The sequence below is a fragment of the Coturnix japonica genome, chromosome 2, assembly GCF_054131305.1.
Source record: "Coturnix japonica strain WE chromosome 2, WE-NBRP24, whole genome shotgun sequence".
NCBI classification, from domain to species: Eukaryota; Metazoa; Chordata; class Aves; order Galliformes; family Phasianidae; genus Coturnix; species Coturnix japonica.
Window position 1 is genome coordinate 87400691 of NC_140664.1, and position 13920 is coordinate 87414610.

Sequence of the window (13920 nt, forward strand, 5' to 3'; positions counted from 1 at the left end):
AGACGCAGTCACCTTTTTCTTTGAATGCAATCATCAGCTAATAGTCAGATCTCTCAGACTTATTTTCAGGGGGAGGAATAACTGAGTGTCAAGTGGTTATTGACTATAGTTCTACGTATTTCTGTACAGCAGTACAAATAATCTTGATCTCCTTTAGCAGAGCAGCCTCGGGCTTTCCACCGCCACCATGGTTGCCCTTCCTGCTGAGAAGTGTGTGCTCCCATGCTTCTCAGTTCCTCTGTTCACTCCTCCTTCACAGAATTCCGTGAGAGCCTCAGCCTCCACCACCTTCAGCAGCCTCCTGGGAAGGAATTTCTGTTGATTCAGCAATCTCCTTCCAGAAAGGCATGTGTATGTGTCATATGTCTGCCTTCAATTAAAGCATTCCCATCAATTTCAGCACAGTCTGTACTTCCCATTAAGTCTGCAGCTGGTAACTGGGAGTACACACCGTGTAACAATATTGCATATGACAGTGATTATGATTAGTTAGTTTTTCTTAAATACATAATAGCATCAAAGTGTTCAAAATTAAGAATTATGTGTCTAAATAGAATTTCTTTGTTGAATAAAAAAAGGCACATAACTGTTGTATAGTTAACCTGTTTTAGTCAGTGATGCATGGCAACACTGAAGTAATTTGACTTTTCATAACACTGAACCAAAATATTGAAATAAATTCCAATTGTATGAGAATTATCAGGAGTACAAATCACAACTTACTCTAGAACCTAATGGTTCTGGACATACCTAGACAGGGGATGCTCTTCTTTCCCCCATTATGACAATTCCTTTATTAGAAAATTTAAACTTGGATTCACTCTAAGAGCAAATGTACAAAACTCACATTTCTCTAGGCTGTTCTCTGTTCTGTTCTGACCTTGTTGCAGTTAGAGATGGGATTAGGGGAGAGGGCAGTGGTTTCACAGATCTTTTGTTGAATTACTGTAAAATGTTAGCCTTGTGGGTCCTGAGAACAAAATTAAGAGGGTAAGAAAGAGCAAAAGGGAAAAAGGGTCACTGAGTGACTTGAAATGCAGCCAAAAAGAAATATAATGAAGCTTGGCTCAAACCTTCTTGCTGTAGGACAGTGCTCAAAGATCAGTTGCAGGGATGCCTTTTATTTTGAAAACATATCTGATGTTTTAGAGGTTGGCTGGCTAAAAGGAAAGTAAATTCAACTCATACACTGTGATTTCATTGTTTGTATGCATATTGTGGTTTTTGTTTGTTTGTTTGTTTTTCCTTTTCTGAAATAATGTAAAACTAACAATCAATTCTGTTGATTTTATTTCTTTTCCATGAATTGAAGTTAAGTAGTTGCATGTGTATGCTAGGGCTTTTATAAATTTTGTCACATCATTTCATATTTAAGTAGTGTTGGTTAGCAGAACTGCCAGCCTTTGAGCTGCTTACTGTGTTATTTGTTATACTTATGGCATTACAGGAGTCACTGTGTAGTGTCAGGAGTCTCATCTAAGTGAGATCCGTCATACTTGACTTCAAGTACCCTCAGTGTGTTTATGCTGAACTTCTGCTATGGTCTGTGGAAATCTGGTCAATATGAGCAGCGGAGAACAGAGTACTTTGTTTCATTCTAGTTTATATTCCTAAATTTGATCAAATGAATCATTCTAGCTCTGTAGTTTGTATCAACAGAATTTCCATTGACTGTGTGGAAGCATAGATATTCATCTCCCACACAGCCGTTATGGTTAATGGGGAGAAATCAATACACTGAGTAGTGTATTTCTGTGACCTTTACATTACAGTGTCGTAAATCATGTTTTTAAAATGATTACTACTTTTAAAATAATTGCTACTTCATTTCTTGAGAGCTACATAGCATGTGTCTATTTTATGGTGAGATGAGTCCCACCCTTAGTTTCAATTTTGGGTGGCTGAATATCAGTAATTGTACATTTTGTGGCAGACATGCTTAATCCCGTTTGTGTATCCCAAATTAATTTAACACATCTCCATTAAAAACTAATTAAATTATGCAAAATATGTACTCATTTGAATGAATTAATGGTGATGCTGAATGTATATTTCATTGGGTACACATTCTCAACGGATAATCAAGAGATGAGATATCACAAATATTCCCATAAATGAGTGCATGTGATGATATGCATGCAGCTATTTGAGTTCTAGGGGAGGAATATCCAGTCACAGAACATTCATCAGCATCTTTAGGAATGAATAGCATAATGTGAACTGTAAATTGCAAATAATGAACAATAGGAGAAGAAGAGAGAAAAGTTTATGCAAAGATTGAAAACAACATTTACACAAATCATACATAGAAGAATTCTGAGATAGCAGTTTCATAAACATTGATTTTTTTTTTTGTTTTCCTCAGTTTACTGGAGAAGTACAGACAAGGTCAATACAAGCTGTTAATAGTTTATTTAATAATATAGGAAGACAAAACCAAACGTCACTACCCCATTTTCCCAACTCCCAACCTTTTGAATTTTACCTTTTGAATTTTAGTGGAGATGCAGTGGCAACCACATGACTTGAACACTTTGGGAGTCAGCTGTTTTCTGAACACTGTCAAGGCTTTGCTTCAATTCAGATAAGACCCAAAATTTGGACTTGATGATATTAGAGGTCCTTTCCAACACTGATGATTCTATGATTCTATGTTTTTGGCCTCTGTTGGAACGCTACTCACACTTTCTGGAATCCCAAATACTTTGGTCATACACAGAGTCTTTACCAAACAGCACATGCTACATCTAGAATAAAAATAAAATTTAAAAAAAAACCACAGAATTTTAGCATTTTTGTTTTGTTTTGTTTTAAATCACTAGAACTTGAGATAGTTGCAGTTATCTAAATTTCTAGTTATAGTAACAAAGCTCCATAGTTCATTGTTCCTGCTTCTCTTGAAGATCTGGTATCCATCTAAATCAGTTTGCAGACCGCTGGAAAATCCTTTAAGGATCACAATAGCTAAAAACACCCTTAAAAAGAAAAAGTAATAACACTGTCAAAACAGCACAGTTCTGTATGCCTACAGTCAGTGTTTCAGAATTTATTTTACCCATAAAAGTAGAGACTCTGTAGAAAACAAAAGGAAGTTTAGATCTCTGAAGAGGAGAGAGATGAGTCCTAATCCATGCTTGTCTAGTAAGATAAAATACTGTCTGTGTAAATGGTTGCCTTTCATTTGGTTGATTCACTTCTCCAGACACAGAGCCAATATTGTTATTATTATAGTAGTTGCCAATGCTGCTAATGTGCTCACAGTGCAGTGGCATAGTCGTTTCACACAGATTTCATAAAGGTGCTGAATAAAGTAAACAAATGCTTCAACAAATGTTTAAACTCTGTGCAGTGTGACAATTGTTAGCTCAATGTTTCATGAATAGAGAGGGACCCACAAGATTAAATATTTCCTAGTAAAAACATCTCTCTGCATAATCAAATGAGGAACTTGGGGAAGTTGTTGTCTTGATACTAAACAGATTCTTTGCCTCCTTGTTTTCCTCTTCTCACAGGTACTGCAATGAGCATTTGTTGTGCCCCCCTCATGTGTTTTGGACAGGCTGGGGTCCGTGGGAACGGTGCACGGCTCAGTGTGGAGGAGGGATTCAGGCTCGGCGTAGAACGTGTGAAAATGGCCCTGACTGTCCTGGCTGCAGTGTGGTGAGTAATTCTCAGCTTGCCCTTAAGCAGACATGTGCGTGCCCACTCGCTGTAGCTCTAACATGAGTCACTAGAATGTATTTGTCTCTGTGTTGCTCAGATGTTTTGAAATTTATCAGAGAAATATATATCATTCAGTTTTAATACAATATCATCTAGAATATGGGCTTCCTGAGGCAAGTTTGGTGTGGATAAGGGATGTGTCCTTGGCAGGTTTATAGCATTTTTTATTTTTATCACCAAAGTATATAGGAACTATTGCTATGAACCCAAGACTCTGATGTCTCAGGTCCTGTGCAGTACAGAAGGGATAGGTTTAAAATCTAAAGAAGTAGTAAGAGAGGAAGGGAATACAAATTACATGAAACCACCAGCAAGGGCAGAAGTAAACTTGAGTAGTGGCAGTGATCTTAGCATGACAGTAGCCTAACAGCTGCCAAGCTTTAGCTACTGTAGGACAATTATGAATCAATATAAATACATTGTGGATGACCCAATTATGAAGACAAACATGTGGAAAAGTGTATAGGGTTTTCATCTTATATCTGAGCAAGCATAGGTATTACATTGCATAAAATGAGCACATCAAAGTGTAACAATGCTTTCTTGAAGATGATGAGATGGTACATAGCAGACCATGGGTAAGGGAAACCCAGCAGCAGTATATAGGAAGCAGCACAGCTGGAAAATAATCTTGGTGTGGATATTGCTGAGTGGATAAAACTGTCTAAGCTAAATGAAGGGATTTTGTTGCTGGACCAGTAGAATCTGAAGGAAAATCTTAGTATGTGTAGATGAATATCAGAAAATGATAGCACCTTGTGGTGCTATTTTGTGTTGAATCTAAGTTGAATTCCAGTAATGGATTGTCCCTGAAGGGAATATTATGTAGAATGCATAACCTGGGTGAAAATTTGAAGTGATTGAAACTGAAGAAGACAGATTCTGCTGCTGAATGACAGAAGCTATTGTCAGTCTCCCCAGTGACTGAAAACAAGCGCAACTCAGAGGAAAGGCGGCAGTTCTGTTTTAGCCATGTAGCATTAAGTGGCCAGACCTAGTGTTGCATGCTGAGAAATATGTACTTTGTTCCAGAAATCTAAATACTCAAAAGATTCTTTTTATTTATTTTATTTTATTTTTTCCGTGTAGTAAACCAATTTTTACATGCTTTAATTTCAAAGAGTCAATTAATTCTGAGGTTTGTCATGGACTACTTCTTAGTTTGGAAATAATTCAGTATTAAACTTTTCTTAATTGAAAGATTTGTTGTGTGTATTTTCCCAGAGTTTGTTCTCTCTTTAATATTCATCCTGGTGTTAAAATTGAATTTTCAGTAGATTGAAAACATTCAGCAGGTTTTCTCATGTGTTTTAGCTGAACTATAAGAATTAATCTAATAACTTCTGCAAATTTTTCAGAGAATGTAACATATGGATTAGATCTGTTGCTAAACCTTCATGCACAACAAAGAAAAGAACAGTCTGAAAGTTTTCTGTCTTAGTCATCTCTATTTATGCCATCTTAGTCCTCATGCAAGAAAGAATTATTTTGTTCTGCATGCAATTGTCTCATGGACTGTAATGAAAAATATGTTACTGATTTTCTTCAGAAGTTGCACAAAAAAAAATAGAAAATTTTATAAAAAAATTGTAATTCTGACTGATCTGAGATTATTTTTACTAGGATTAATAGTTTATGTCTCTGTTGTAACAAAACAGTTACTAATGCATCTGTGGATGTTCAGTTGTTCAGGAAAACATTCCCTACTACTTAAGTACCAATGGAAACCAACCTAAAGTAGAAACCCTTTATAGGCCCTGGTGGTGACTCACTGGAACAGGCTGCCCAGGAAGGCTGTGGATGCTCCATTCCTGGAGACATTCAAGGCCAGGCTGGATGTGCCTCTGGGCAGCCTGGTCTGGTGGTTGGCGACCCTGCACATAGCAGAGGGGTTGAAACTAGATGATCTTTGATGTTCTTTTCAACCCAGGCCGTTCTATGATTCTGTGGTAAAAGATGCTATGAGCCAGGATTTCACCAAGTGAACTAAAGGAAACAGAACCATGGGCTTATTTGCTTTCAGTTGGGATGAATTCTCAAGTAGCATAAGTTGTAATAGAGCTTCTGAAGCTGTATTGCTCAGAGCCTGCTATCTGTGTAATCAAGACTCATATTCATAAAAAGCAGGAAAGAAGCAAGTAGACAGATGAGGGCATACCGTTTGTGTATCAGTTGTGAATTTTACAATGCATCAGAGGTGTAGGGAGGACTAAATGCTGTCTTGAGACTCAACTATGATAAATCTTTGTTTTTAGAAAAGTTTTTCAGTGGCAGAGTAGGAATCAAAAGGAAATACTGTTTCCTTAAGAAAGAAAGCCTACAGCTTGTTTGCCAGCAGTATCAGGAGACCAGATTTGATGTTGCTGGAGTACGTACGTCTTCTGTTTTCCAATATGAGACCAGTCTGTGCATCTGCAGTACATCCAGCCCTAATCTATTTAGCTGTTCTCATTTTGCTGCTTTTACCATATCCATGGCTACTGTCTGTGTCCACAGATTTCTACTGCATAATTCTTACTCATCATTTTCCTCCCTTTCAGCTTTGTTGTGTTACTGCTAGCTGTAATAGCACAGCAGGTGGCTACTGCTTGTGTTATGCTTTATGCATGTTTCTCATCAGCTGGTTCCTTGGCTTTATCTCTTATAGCACAAATGAACCAAGGCAATTGGATATCTTTTGTTAGAACTTGATAAAGGTCCTTGCAGCTATTGCAAACTTAGCATCATAAAATAATTATGAACCTTTTGATGCGTACAAATAATCCAAAGATAGAAAAACATGATGATATTTTAAAGATGCATCTCTCACTGGGGCTTACTTTGTACATGAAAATAGCTGACCAGAGACTCAGGATCAAAAACATTTACACTGAATATTTAAGACCATAAATTTTTACAGTATCAGAGAACAAGACCACAGAGAATCCTAAAAGTCCAAAAGATGAATATTGAAATAAAAATCTGGAGCCATAAAGATCGTGTCAAAATTTTTATGTTAATAAAAGTCAATACAAAATGCTGGAAATTGTCTAATAAGAGAAAGGGCTGTCACAGACAAGTTTAAGAGCAGCCAGAACAGGTAATAGGAAAAGAAAGTAGATGACAAAACAAGTATTACTCTAATGTGTTCAGGTGATACATCTGCTAGAGAATGCACCATGGAATTCTGTGGACTGAGTTAATGTGACTCAGAGGACAAATCTCTTTAGATTTTACAGCATACTTGGGTAAATTGTACATTTGTTTCAGAAAGAGCTCCTTTTCTCCTGAGAAGCATAATCTCACTTGAATTTGCCCCAGGTCAGTATTAAAAATAACGTGCTTTGAGAATTATTAGAATAAGAAATCTAATCTGAGGCTCAACTTGGGTGACATTATTTATGTGCATTTGTTATTTCAGTTATACTAATGACTGTATTAATTTTATTGTTGTAATGGAAGTCTGGTAAAGAGAATATGCTTCCCATACAGCAAAGCAAAACATGTTAGATGTTTCTGTGAAAGTGAGGAATGACAGGATTTTGTTTATTTCTTAGAAATGGTTGCTAGTGTTGCATTCATATCTTTTTTATTATTATTTTAATGTTCCAGAAGTGCTGAAAACAAAACTTGAGGAAGAAAAACTCTCTCTATTCTAAAGTTTCAGTTATGACACAAGAAGAAAAAAGATGTCTTGGAAAAGCAAATGTCAGAAATGTTTTCTTTCATTAAGTTTTTAAAGCAAATTTGAAGATGGAAGGTCTTCAGAAGTACTTTGTCCATCAGAAAGGGCACCAGACAGCCTTTAAAATATTTCCTATATCCCAAAACAAACTTCAAATACCCAGTCTTGTAAAAACAGAAAATATTTTTATTATGCTTTTTAATGGTTCTTTTTTATGTTTCTCTTTGACCTCTCAGACTTAAAACAAATAATTCATAATTTACTGCAAAATCAGAAAATACACTCTCACAAGCGTGAAGCACAAAAATTGTTCTTTTTCTATGGCATTTGACTATTTCATGCTCATTTCTTTTCTGTCTATTATGTAAACCTCAATGAGCATTAGCTGTTTCGTGTATGTTTTAAATTTTTAGCAAAGTACAATTTACTTTCTTCTGATTATTTAAGTATTGCAACTATAAGCAGTGTTGAGTAATTAAAGGGGGGGAAAACAAAACACCAAAATCACAAGAAATAGGTTCAGAAAACTTGGACACATTGAGTAGTGGTAGTTGTGGAGCCCAACTAGTAGTTTTTCTAGACTAGAAAAAAATTCTAGTTAATAGAATTGTCAGCCATGCATACACAAGGTAAACATAAACTAATGAGAAGATGTGGATACACAAGGGCTGCTCCAAAATTAATGCCTCCTCTTGATGTTGACCCGTCAGAAACAGATTGTGGTATGGCAGTAGAGGTTGACTAATCCTGATAATATTCCTTTCTATTCTGTTGCCATGTAACAGATGGCACCAGAGGGTCAGTCTGACAAAATAGCATTTTGCATGAAGGTGTGGATGAAGCAAAGGTATGTCACTGAAATCTTCCATATGGTAAAAAGTGCACCCATTGACATTCACCAATGTTTGATGAACATTTCTGGTGACCAGTGTGACCATGGTGAGGTGGTGGATGATGCATTTCAGCAGTGGTGACAGAAACTGCTGGTGACCTCCCCAGGTGCAGATGTTTGTGAGTGCAGCGTGTGGGCTCTTCTTCATGGCTGGCAAAAATGCACAGCTAATGGTGGTGACTGTTGAAAAACAGTTGTTTTGTAGCTGAGAATTTGCTCTATCAAATTGTGCTGTTGTGTTGTTTTTATCTGTTGTAGTTTCCACAGAAATAAATAGGAGGCATTAGTTTCAGAGCAACCTACATATTTGGATAATTGTGAGGCATTCAAGGTAGTTTTTAACTACATTTCCTACAGTCTTTAGCTGTTTATTTAACTTTGATGAGGTTAAAATGCACATTACTAACATAAGATCATTGGCAATGACTGCAGTTCTGTCCTGCGTCTATAACAAAATCTTTCAGAGACTTCTCATTCATGTGATATTTTCTTTTATGGAACAATTCGAATTGATTTCAAATTCCTTTTTCAAACCTAGTTAGATCTGTTGTCCTGTATGGATGCTCTCACATTCAAGAGCTTTGCCTGTGAACCAACGAGTGTCTGTGATATAGATGATGCATGTTGGATTCAGAAGGCCAAGTCTCATTTAAAGTACCATAGGAAACAAATCATACTGTAACTGTGCAGAAGCCCTCTCAAGGCTTTGGATTTTGGGAATGGTCTGCACATTCCTCAATGTCAATGAATAGCCAGGTCTTTTCATCCACATGGAGACTCTTATTGATCAGTGAAAGGAGACCTTCTTTAGTACATCCAGAATTTCCCCATGCTGTTTCCTAGAAACCTCAGTCCTGTAATAATTATTGTTGGGGTTTTTTTGTTTGTTTGTTTGTTTGTTTTTCCCCAGCAGCTCCCATGCTGAAGGTATAGTCTTTGTTGTTGTAACTTAGACGCAATGCATTGCACCTGGCTATTAAAGGCTGTTTGAATTGTGATCATTACTGTGTCTGATAACCACACAAGGAAAAAATGTTTCAAAATTCCTTCAATCTCTGCACAGCTCTCCAAAGGCACAGCATTACAAGATATAAAGTTCAGTTTCCCCTTAGCTCAGCTCATTTGTGAATATGAATGGGAAACAAAAATGCAGTTATTAAGGAATAAGGGACACTGGGTGCTGAGGTTTTGTGCTGCACTAAAGACAGAATGTATTAGTAAGTAATTCTGAAGCTTGGGGATAATTTCTGGTGACTCATGCTTCATCCAGCCTGAGATTTTTCATTACTATGGAGCTACAAACTTTCAGTTATCTCTGCAAAGTGTCCCATAACTCCATCATTACATGCTAAAATCAAAACATAAAGTAGATGACATGGTTTCAGTTCAGTTTCATCAAGTAATGAGACTTATAAAATCATACTGCAGTCTGTTCAGTGCGAACTCCTCTATTCATAAGAAAGGAACTGTTTGATTTGGAGAGCCGTCTTATGTTAGAATATGCAATTGCAACAAGTTGCATGAAAAATATTCATTATAGGACAAAAACTTAAATTCATTCTCACCTTCAGAGGCAGGGCTGCCACATAATGCAATATAGATTTCTGTGTTGTGTTATTTGCAGTGAAAAAGGAAGAACAAAATAATCCCTATCCTGGAGTACTGGAAAGACTAGAGCTGTATTTACTATGTCTGTATGTTTGTTTTTTTAGTTCTATTTGTTTGCTTGTTTAAGAAAGAAAAAGATAACAAAACCCACAGGAAAAAAAAAATGTATCTACATTTAGGAAAAATAAAATCATGTTACAGGTGGAGAGAGGCTGTTTCATTTGATATGTGGCTTCCAAATTGCCTAATAACTTCAGAGTATAAAAGAATTAAGAAGTAGAATAGAAAGTGGAGATTGATTCCTTACAATATTACTGAAGTAGAACACTTTCTATTTTCTTAACATTATTCTACAGGTGAACAACTGTTTTGCTGTGTTGTCTTTTTAGTTTGTTTGTTTGTTTGTTTTTTGTTTGTTTTTACAATCAATATGCATCAACTGCAATATATATGGTTTTAGATTTGTTGTGTTCCAAAGAAGGATGATCATTGATCTTGTACTACTTACAAGAAGGTGTAGAATCTTAATGATATATCCAGCCAGACATAGTAATGGGTTGTCATGGAAGAAGAAATATCAGAATAATTAGACACTACTGTGTGTCTCCTAAAGGAACGAACTTGGGAGAGGTTTTAATGATTTGTTTTCTTGGTAATACTGGCAGATAAATTTGGATTGTGTTTGCTGGTGTCCTGAAGCTGGAAGGTATCATCAACACAAAGGTGGATTTGCACATTACACTGGAGTCACTGGAAATCTCTGAGGGCTAAAGTAAGAGTGGAGAAGTGAGTTGTATCGTAATTCTGAAGTCATGGAGTTTCAACAAAGCTCCTGCTCTCACCATGAAATATAGTGATGAACAAGAAGGAGAATAACCTGGTACATGAGATGTTATAAACACTAAAAACAAGAATAAAATAAAATAAAATAATAAAATAAAATAAAATAAAATAAAATAAAATAAAATAAAATAAAATAAAATAAAATGATACAGATTTGATTTCAGCACTTAGGAAGCTTTAGCAAGGTATTTCCAATAGACAAAAATAGTCTAGAGATTCCCATGAACTAATCCTGGAATGAAAGACTCTAGCTGTCCAGACTGAAGCCTGTCATGCTGTTTTCTCCATCACTGCTGTTAACTTGTCTTCGAAGTGAACTTATTCTGTAGCCGAATGTGCCTGACTCCTTTGAATCAAATACTGCAGTAATTGGATCATGCTAACTGATTTCATCTGTAGATTTTAGACATATCCTCTATCACTAAGCTGTGTCTTTGTTAGCATGCAAAATCCTTTGCTTTACTGCAGGTAGCTCAGCAATGACCTTAGGTCATTGTGCAGCTGCAATCAAAACAGGGCAAAAAGAGTACATGACACATCCATTTAAAATGGTATTGGAAGTTCAATAGAACTGTTATATAAATCTGTTCTGTAGCTTGAGTTACTTTTCTTAAGGGAAAGTGGTAGAAGTGAGCTTGGCCCTAGAAAATATCCCAGAGAAAGCCAATGGCTGGGATTCTGATAAATAAGAATGTACAGTGTTCTGATGTATAAAGTACTAATATGTAAAGTAATGGCAAGTCCGGAGAGGAATTACTGGGATTTCTATAGTGTAAAATGATGAATTTTAAGGAAGTATGAAGCCAGTTAGGGGCATTAATTTCCATTTAGGGCATTGTTACATGATGCAACTTCTTGCAAGAAATATTTGAGGCTTAAATTTAAGAATCAAAAAACCCTAAACAGTAGTGGATGTAATATCGGGATGAACTAGATTAAAAATTAAAATTATTAAAATTATTATTATTAGCATATTAAAATAAATTTTAAATATTTTAACCCTTTTCTGCATATGAAGAGTCCAACTGAGTTTTGCATTAAGCATTCCAGTTCTGTGCTCTCCTTTGACAGTAGAAACAACATGTCTGATCAAGAATGGCATTTCCAATGTTCTTTTTAAATGAGTATTGAGACAGCTTATAAGAAAACATTCCTCTGATTTATTTTGCTTCTTTTAGCCTTAGCCTCCTGTAGTTAAAATGCTACTGTGTGATCTTAGTTAATATAACAAAAAGTGCATTCACATATTGACCCAGTGGTTGGTTAACACAATGCAGTGTTTTATTGTCTGAGTTCTTCAGTTTGACCTTAATAAATTAAGGGGTGGTTGAAGCCTACATAAGAAAGATGTGCTTGCTTTTCGTTAAACCACTGCAACAACTGTTGAAGGTGTAAGATTGATTTGTTAGCTGAGATAATTGACAATAGACCTTATCCATCAGATTGTAATTAATTGGATCTCTATCCAAATTCTTGACGTTTCTATGCCAGCTTTTGTTTTCGCTTACTCTCAGAACATAATAATTTTTAATTTTATTTTTTTTTAATTTTTAGGATGTGGAAGAATTTTGCTTTTCAATGAGAATAGTGCCAGACAACTCTATTCTGACCCAGATCGTATCAGATTGAGGCATCATATTATATAATACTGGGAATATTTACTGATGGAGTTAATGAAAGTACCTGTATTTGTTTTCATGGGTTTATTCCCTTGCCCATTCCATGTTCAAATTGTTGGCTTACAAGGTTTCTGTGCTAAAACTATAGCAAGCACATGCACAGTATTAAGTCATTCAAAGCTTCTGATATTCATTCTAAACAAACATACTCACTAACCTTAGAAAAAAGCAAAAATGTTCATTGTGCCTATTCATAACTTCTTTAGTATCTTCAGATGCTGTGACTCTGAATCTATGGTAGCATACTGAAACAATGTATTCAGGCCCAAATGCCCCAGTTAATGAGATGATATCCTTCATGTCTGAAAATCTAAATTCATATAGACACTGAGCTCTTCTACAAGTATATATAGTAATCTGTCTGTACAGCTTAATAGGCAGGATATAGTTTCACATTCTCATGAGCAGTACCCATAAAGATACTGCAAGCAGCATCACATAGCATATATTTTTATAATTTTATGCCTGAGTAGTGCAGCAGAAAGAAAAATGATTAATCCTGCAGATTCAAGGGCATTATTATTTTTTCTTCAAAAGACAGTACTTATTACATCATTTGAAAGATCTGAAAGGTGAATGAATTTGAAGACATGAAAACAGCTCTTTCAGTTTATGGTAGAGGAATCTTTAACCTTGTTATTCACAATGATTTCTAATATGAGAGAACAGAGAAGTGTTTGTGACCCTGTGAAGATTAAGAAGTTGATCTTTCCTTTGAAACTGGTGAAACTCGTCTGCAGATTGGTAGTGGTCCAGAAGAAGGTCAGCCCCAAAATTCACTTTATTATTATTATTATTATTTGCATTTATTTATTTATTTTTAGCAAAGAATAAAACTTTATTTTTCAGGCTACAACTTTACTTTTCAACAATCTGATTCAGAACAAGGACTGATTCACTTTTACCTCTTTGGATTTGACATAAGGAAAAATGAAAAAAGAAACCTTAGAGTTGATGTGTTGCCTCTGTTAACAACTTACCAACATTTACAATGGAAAAATGGCTAGGTCTTCAGTTAGTATAAGTTTATGAAACTGTTGATTCCCTCAAGGATGCATGAGAGAACTTGCAAGTTATGGTTTGGCTGTTAATCTCTGAACTGTGATCAGTTCTGGTACAAGAGACACTAAATTTCATCCTGGTCCTTAAACTGGGCTACAATTTGTTCAGTCCATTCTGCTGCACAGGTGACTAAATATTTCTTCCATATCATGACAGCTTACAGGCTGCACAAGAACTAATGAGAGGTAGGCTGTATCAGCTTGAGCCAAACATTTTCTTCATAGTTTGACAGGACAAAGAAAACTTAAATCTCTTCTTAGATCCCATGGTAGCACAGCTATTTTGGCCACTGTCCAGGCTGGACTGCTAGATGGATGTCTGGTCAAGAACAAGCTGCACAGCCAACACAGAGCCATAAAATGGTTTGGCTTGGCAGAGACCTTTTAAGATGATACAGTTCAAGTCCTCCTCGCCTGCACCCTTCCCCTTGCCATTCCCATGCTCTTTTA

General features: G+C 36.0%; 1 protein-coding gene across 10 annotated transcripts in view; it reads left to right on the top strand.

Annotated features, from left to right (window-relative positions):
* SEMA5A (semaphorin 5A) overlaps window positions 1-13920 on the top strand; it is a 318800-nt gene that overhangs the window by 248962 nt on the left and 55918 nt on the right. For all 10 annotated transcript variants that reach the window (XM_032442465.2, XM_015854392.3, XM_015854395.3 and 7 more), the window contains one exon: window positions 3513-3660. In XM_032442465.2, coding sequence (XP_032298356.2) covers window positions 3513-3660 — 148 coding nt within the window. The remainder of the gene's footprint in view (window positions 1-3512; window positions 3661-13920) is intronic.